Here is a 7854-nt window from a genome sequence, read left to right as displayed (position 1 = left end):
TTCTTTGAATCTTTGTGGGCAAATACGGGAATTCCATTAAGGTTGCCGTGTTTTTGGTAAACATCTGGTGGCCGAAGCTACAAACTTTTTTCGGCAAGGTTCTCTTCTCTGGTTTAATTTGCAAGCTGACGACGTGCTACAGTGGAATGGAGACCAGCCAGCTCCGACACATGTAATATCGGGTTTTTAGAATATTTATTTCAAAAAAAAAAAGAGCAAACTTTTTTTATTCGTGGTTAAGAAAAGATCTGGGGAATTAAAGTGGCAATACGAATACGATGAATGGGATGGAAGTTTCGAGGATGGGGTTTGGTTCGTCGTTCGCAAAACATGAACATGTAAGAGGAGGACATGTATATTAGGTGGCTGGTTTTCTTTTTATGGTGGGGTGGTGGGTGAATCTGAAAACACAGTCCGGTCTCTATAGCACTGTGGCCATAAACGGGTTTGACTTTACTTTTCTGTTTGTGAAATTCATTTCATTTTTGTTTTTCTGAAATCCAATCTCGGTTTTTTGGTGTTGCTTTTCTATTCCATGCGCTGTGTGATGATTTTCAGTCTCATTTCAGAATCTCTCTCACAGACAGACATCATAGGACAACGAGAAAGCTCTAAAATTAAGAAAAACTGATTTGTCTTATATTGGATTGGATGAGTGACGAATACAAATCCACGTTTTGAAGCTCGTGACTTGATGGGTGTTATGTTATCACTTATCACGTTATCGTCCAAAGGGAACGTGAAGAAGAGTATATCGCTTCCGAAACGTGCAATATGAAGAGATTCTCCAACGGGATTGAGCTGTTAGATCTACTCTGAACAAAGAATATTATGTGTGTCTAGACACACACACCCACATATCATTATCTTTTTTCCGCAGAGAGGGCAGAAAGATGACCGGAAGACGATGACGACTACTTAGAGATCATATCAGAAATTTAATTTCGAAATTTCAAAATGTAACGCCGGCCACCGGTAGAGCTGTGCCGGCAGAATTATATTTTGTTTTTTTTTTTAAACAAAACAATAAATCGTTGTCCCTGTTTGAAATTTCCCCGGGCGATAAAGTTCAGGTTGCTCCGTTACTTTATGCATAATTATATATGCGGCAAAGCTAAATTTGGATGACATAAGAAGACGCTAGCGAGGCACTGAGTGACGTCTGGATTAGAGTAGATACCATTTTTTGATTCGAAGCCAGAGACAAAGGGAACTGAAAAATGGCAGGATAGGATTTTAGTTATCTGCGTAACGAAGGTCAACGATTGGATTTTCCCTGAGGGCTACGAAATTGCGTTGCGACGGCCGATGAGGTCTTTTTTCGACGTCCATGAAATGGGAGCGTCTGATGGAGGCCCCTGTGTTTGGGTGGACTAGACGTAGATAGTATCTGATTTGGATCTTTTTCAGATGACTCAAGAGGAACATGATAACAAGTGGGATTTCCTTATATTTACGTTTTATATCTCTAATCATGCCGCAGAATCTTAACAATGATTATAAATTATATAAATTCGAATTTAGGCAATAAATTTTTTGCTGAATTGTTGAAGAACGAAGATATTAACACTAATTCCCCTGTTTTCCGAACTTTGCTCCTCCCGCCCCTCTTCTTCTTCCTGGATTCCAAATATTATGTGTTCGGACATTAGCGACAGCGAAGTTACGATTAGAGGATCTTTTATCTGCCAACAAACATTGATTTAGTTGATAAATATTTGATTTATAACCATAAAATCATAGCTTCAAAGTTGACAATCAAAGTAAATAAATATTTCTGCAGACACTTTATAAACCCAGACTGATTCTGATCAGCATGAGTCTTTGAAACAGTTCGCCTAATTTTTTATGATGACAATAAAAATAAAGAGAATCTTTTACCTGTTCCGAAACTTCATTTCGATAGTACAGTATCTTTACTTACCGTTCGCTGTCACATTTTTATTTCACCAGAGAAACATAAAGATCCTGTCTTTTTTCTTTGACCGAGTAGATTTTCCCCCTCGTGACAAAATCTGTTATTTTCGAGTCAAGCCTGTTCATAGATCACTAGATACGAAGGTGCCGTCAAGCCCGTTCATATAAATTAATTAACAGCGATTAGTTTGTTTCATATATATGAACTTATGAAACAGGCAAGCTTTCAGGATATCAAACCCAGAAACGCAACTGGATATAAATAATTATTATCTGTTTTGTTTGATTTTGATGATATAGTGATTGATAGATTATTGATTCTTGAATCGTGACGTTCTGATTAGAAAGCAAGAGCGAGACTAACGTGATGAACTCTGATCCGTAGATAAAGTTGGATGCAACACTGCAAGTTGCGCTGAATGATTTCCTTCCAAAACAGGGTGGAAAAGTTGAGTTGGAATAACAGGATTTTATACAAAATAATTATGTAATGGATTTTGACATTATTATAGCCCATACGTACATAAATATGCGTAGATATAAAACAAGAATCGAATAATAAGTGATAATTAGGGAACAACGCAAACGCAGAATCACACTTGTCCCAAAATCAAATGAAGATATTCTTTGGGACCTGAATTAATTTTTCTCAAATGAAATTTTACTATTCTGTATTTAATGTAACGACAGGAGCTTGTGGTGTGATTAGGCTCTTATAAATACGGGATAGTGACAGGGTTCGACTCAAATAAATATAGTTTGAATGACGCTCCAACATCCATTTCTGAAGAATACTTAGAAATAGCATTTCACTTCAAAACATTATATATATATATATATATGAACATGAGCCAACCTCTTTTTCCTTCTTTTTATTTAACAAACCTATTTACAAATTTAGAAGGTCATTTCTGACTACAAAAAAGATGATTTGCAGCACATAAGAGATGAACTAGTGCGGAGTACATTCCATTTCCTTGGTCTTCTACTCTGAAGTAGCTTTAGGCTTAGGATCTTGTTTATTTAGCAATACCTGCTCCAGTTTTGAGACTCCGCCACCATCTCCATGCACATATCACTGTTGAGCACACATCTAGTTTCAGCTTGATGAGATATAACTACATCATTCCTACTGGGATATTTTACTAGAACCGTTGAAAGTTATTGCCTCTTGACCTCAGGTTCCTCAGTTTTTGCAAATCTTCCTCGGATTCTGGGCTGACTATCAGCCAAAGCCTTCCGGCAAGCATACTGAGAGGGGGGGGGGGCAAAAAAAAGTTACTTTAGTTAGCAGATTTCAGAGTCTATTTACATTGGCTGAAATTAGCGTAAATGAAGCTAGTGCAACCATAGCGAGGGATTAGCCATGATTACTGAAGCTGGTTCTGACTTCATTCATCATAAAACTACAGCATCGAAGAGTAGAACTCTCAGAAGCTTCAATAGCTAAAGTGATGATTATGCTCATAAAACAAAATCCTTATCCATACTTCAAAACGACATGATCAAGAAGTCCAAGAAACTAATGGAAGAGGAGAGCTAAGATGATACATCATATGGTAGTTCTCCACCAGCACAGGCTGCACAACAATGGAATGTCTTTTTCAAAAATAGGAGAACATTTTGACTGCCAAGTTAGCAAATAGCAAGGTGGATTTCCTCAGATGAGGATCGTAAATAGAATGTGTAACATCATATGAAGAAACAGACAGTGATAAGGCAGTCAATGCAATCTCCAGATTATCTACAGTGCTCCTGTTCTTAAGAAATACTCACTTAGTTCGAAAGACGGAATTATTCCCTTACCTTGATTTTCCTGCCAAAATTTCTCTTTGTCCTCTTGTTCCTGTATCTGGAGAGCTTTTCCCTGCGTTCCTCACTCGTGCAGTTGCTCATAACAAGGGGCCTCTCAAGAGGAGATTGGATGAGGTTCACATTACCATTGCCATTACCCAGAGCCTGACACCAAAAAAGAAAAGGGTATCAATCATCTAGCCCTATCCTGGAAAAATGGCCACAAGTCTGTAGATCTCACAAAGCGAATTGGCATGTTGTATTCTGCTTTAAGTGAATCAATAGATGTCAATTATCCATCCAAAGGAGGGACAAACTCTGGGAATAACTTAGAGTCGAAAGGAATGTTGTTTCACAAAAAGAAGTATGATTGCCCCGAGTCTCCTGTTTCTGAATGGAGAGAGGATCCTCATAATGATTGTACTCGTTAGATTTGAGCTATATTCAAAAGCATGAATTGCTGAACTAATTGTTTTGAACTATGGATTTTTTTTTTCAAGTCATGTATTAGATATACTGTGAATAGTTGTGTAACAGAGATGCCTAATCAGAAAATTGAAAGCATGCATGCTGTCTACAAATTATTAATGAGAATTGAAAACTGAATCGAATTTAGAAATATCAGATCTTTACTTAAACCGCTAGTTCTGCTACTCTAAAATATTTGGGAAAGAAGCAAAATTCAGATAACATCCAGGATCAAGATCTAGCTTTCAGACGGTTGCTGCCACATCTGTAGCGTTTTCAGATCTCTTTCATACGTCTTTGCCAAAACCCCCCCCCCCCCGACTCTCTCCCCTGAAATTCATGGACCACTTCTAACCTCATATAAGATATTCCCTTTGCAACTTGATGCTGCTAAATTTTTTGAGAATTTAAATCCACTGGAAAAAAAAAATGCTTAACTTGGAATAGAGCAAATATAAGTGAGTTAGGTGATTGGTCTGACCTTAATATCCCCCTCGCTAAATGCCCTCCGCATTCCATAAACCTCACTGAAATCTATTCCTGGGAATTCAAGAAAAGCAGGCTTGATCATAGCTCCTTGCATCCAGTCCATTGAGCTCAAACATCCCAAACTGACACTTTTTGGTAATGGCACGTCATGAATTTGTCTGTTTACTTGAATTTTATTTTCATCTGTATTGAGAACAGGAAACTTGATATCCAGAATCTCACATAGTGATGACTCTATTGCAGTCTTCTCCAAAAGATCCTTTTTGCACTCATAGAATACCTCACTTAGAAGTTGCTCGCTTTGAAGAGCATCTATGTCGGTGGATTCTAATCCCTGTGAGGAAACAACATCTTCCCCGCAGGATATCATTGAGATGGCTGCTGCCACAGGATCCAGGTCCATGACTGGTTCTTCAATAATAGGTTCAGGAGCCTTGAACAGATCCCCCTCGGCTGCCCAGTCATACTCAGATATGGCAGAAGAGCTGACAATGTCACTCTGCAATAGACACAAGGAGAATGAAACACCAAAAGTAATTAACAAGTGGGAAGGTGTTAAAAGGGAATCGACTAAACCCCAACATGGTATAGTTAAGTGCAGAACAATGGAGAACAGTAGCTTAAACGAAAGAAATGAAGGAAAAGATGTTAAAAAGAAATCAGTTTAGCTAGTACAATATACAAGTATTGCAGCAATAACAAATTAGCAATAAAGAGACAATAATCATAATAACTACTAAACTACTGAAGCAGACGAGAAATATGCCTTGGAAAATTTTAGATGCAGTGTGACTGACTGTGATTTGCAATCGCTATGCTACCTGAAATAAACGTCAGTCTGAGTACATGAAAACCACTAGCACGTTTTACTTCTTGTATTTATCCAATTTTTTCAACTTTTAAGCTTGTGGCTGTTGATTGGCCTTACGATGCCAAAATATTTTGAGAGAAAACCTGCCTAATTCTTCAATTCAATGACTCCCCAAATTATGAACTCGTTTGAGCAGGAAGAAAGTTCAAATTGTATGTCATCATCGTCCTGCTTAAACAAGACCTGCAGACAGGATTTGGACCATATATACGCTATTCCTAAACTTTTTCAGCAAGAGACTTTAGCAAGGGCTTTAAGGAATTTGAAGTACAAACTCTGAACTGCCCAAAATTCTTTGAGCATGTAACAGGTTAAATAACAAAAAATTATTTAAAAAAATACAGAAATCTCTCTTGAATTTTGCTAAAATTGCAGAGACCTTACCTAAAACGATAAGTCACTCTAACCTAGTTCAATTTTTTTTTTTTACTAAAATAACCTTTGTTGACCTAAATATCTAATTTTTCCGATTAGGAGAAAATAAATGGAGGATACCTTTGGTCAAAAGAAACTAAAATTGGATTAAAGTTTGTGGTAACTCCATGCTCAAGGGAAATTTCCGCATATGAAAATTGAGGGAGATTTGTGTAATTTATTCTAAAAATTTAAAGGCGAGAACTTTCTAAATGTCATCACAAATCAACCACTAAATAACTCCAAATTCATACTGTATATCAGAAGCCCGGAACGAAGGAAAGGTATACTCACACACACACAAACTGGATATACAGAGAAAAGTCCAGGGACATTCAACGATTCAAATTACAAAGACTCTATTCGTTGAATAAGGATCAAAGTTTTCTTCCCAGGGAATGCCCAAAAGAATTAAACTTGGTAACCCCATCAACAATTCAATGAAGGAAATCAGCGTACAAGTCAGGTTTTGATTAGTCTAATGCACCAACCCTAATTGCAAGAGTTCCTTACCTTAAAAAAGCACTTTGTTTTAATCATCAATACAGCAAGCCATAGCAAGAGTAGAAATAGATTCAATACAGCATGATTTTCTGCTTTGTCAAACTAAATTTAGTGCCCGACAAGACCATAAAGGAATGATTAAGTTGAGCATTGATCACCTCCTTTCCCCTAACTTCTTTTTACTGTAAAGAAATAAAGAATATAAAGAACTTTTGCTCTTTAATCTCCCTCAGTGCGACACAAAAAGACAAACCCCACTAAGAAGTCTCACCAGAATTTTTTTGAAAAAAAATGGGAGAAACATTATAGAACACGGAACTAACACAAGGGAAATATTTTCCACTAATACTATCTTCTTCCTTTTTTTATATCTCTTGTCCCATAGCTTTTACAGATCCAGTTTATAAAGCAAACTCCAGCTGGTTCCGTTTGTGTCATGAGAAAGCAGTCCAAAATGAAAGTTTGAGGGGAAAAAGGTATGAATTCCCGAGGAGAGTAAAAGCAAAAGCATCAAGGTAACATTTTGCTTCTCCTCTTTCATATCATCAATCGAGTGAGAAACTTTAACTTGCTAAATAACATATTTAACTAATTCTAGAAAACAGAGTGTTGCACTTTAGTTTTCCTCATTTGCTCCACAGAAGAGCAGAAAGCAGGGGAGGAAAAAAAACAGGCTTTAATGTTTTTCCAAAAATAACAAGCAAGAAGGCATGAACCAAATGCAGATCAACGAAGCACGGATGAAGGGAGAAGCTGGAGAAAACCGAGGAAGCAAGATAAGCTAAAGTTTGTAAGATATGACAGGGGAGAGTACCACAGAAGCATTGGACTTGTGGATTTTGCAGTACTCCTCAAGTTGTTGAAGTTCTTGGGAGAAATTCTGGAAATACGGGAACAGGAGGCCCGTCTCTGCATACATTTCTCCAATACAAACACACTTTAGAAAGCTAAACTCAGAGGTTCAACAAGAAACAGAGAAATAAGCTCCCCAGAAAACCCGAGTAAAAGCAGAGCAGCAACAATAACAAGCAGTGATAGGGAAAACAAACAGAGAGGGAGAGGACAGAGAGAGAAGGCAGGAGGAGGGTAGGGAAGGGGTAATGGTTGGCTAAAGAGAATGAAGATGATATTTAGGGAGAAGGAGGAAAGGCAAGAGATATAAATATACATCAACTAAAAAAATGGTAGGGAGGGAAATAGGGGGAGTAATTAGAGGACAGAATAGGACTTAAAGGAAAGATGATGTAAGAAAGTATATATATTAAATAAAAACAAAAAACAAAAATGAGAAAAGGACACCATCATTTTATAATGGCAGTGTCCCCATGTCCCCTGCTAATGCTCTTCCAAAAATGAGCTTGGCCCTCTTATTTTATTTCATAGTTCTGGAAGGACCA

At 37.4% G+C, this 7854-nt stretch overlaps 1 protein-coding gene across 2 annotated transcripts; it reads right to left on the bottom strand.

Moving 5' to 3' along the window:
* Positions 1-2958: 2958 nt before the first annotated feature.
* On the bottom strand, positions 2959-7586 carry LOC114761545 (zinc finger protein CONSTANS-LIKE 9-like). Of its 2 annotated transcripts, none has more exons than XM_028950939.1 (4): positions 7272-7586; positions 4661-5167; positions 3724-3876; positions 2959-3168 (listed from the first exon to the last, which is right to left on the bottom strand). In XM_028950939.1, exons 1-4 carry the CDS (start codon positions 7374-7376, stop codon positions 3079-3081), a joined length of 855 nt encoding a protein of 284 aa, XP_028806772.1. In that variant the 5' UTR covers positions 7377-7586; the 3' UTR covers positions 2959-3078. The 2 variants fall into 2 exon arrangements, with proteins under 2 accessions (XP_028806772.1, XP_028806773.1); XM_028950940.1 differs by lacking the exon at positions 7272-7586 and adding an exon at positions 6467-7242.
* Between the last annotated feature and the right edge of the window lie 268 nt (positions 7587-7854).

The sequence above is a fragment of the Neltuma alba genome, unplaced genomic scaffold, assembly GCF_004799145.2.
Source record: "Neltuma alba isolate B1F8T4 unplaced genomic scaffold, ASM479914v2 tig00011124_pilon, whole genome shotgun sequence".
Taxonomy (NCBI): Eukaryota; Viridiplantae; Streptophyta; class Magnoliopsida; order Fabales; family Fabaceae; genus Neltuma; species Neltuma alba.
The sequence above is the reverse complement of the archived record's forward strand: the minus strand, read 5'-3'. Positions and strand labels throughout refer to the sequence as shown.

Coding starts and splice junctions, on each gene's coding strand:
- LOC114761545 (XM_028950939.1), bottom strand. CDS start 7,376: ATGTATGCAGAGACGGGCCTCCTGTTCCCGTATTTCCAGAATTTCTCC. Junction 3,877..4,660: donor TTAGCGAGGGGGATATTAAG/GTCAGACCAATC, acceptor TTTTGGTGTCAG/GCTCTGGGTAATGGCAATGG. Junction 3,169..3,723: donor ATTTTGGCAGGAAAATCAAG/GTAAGGGAATAA, acceptor CCCCCCTCTCAG/TATGCTTGCCGGAAGGCTTT.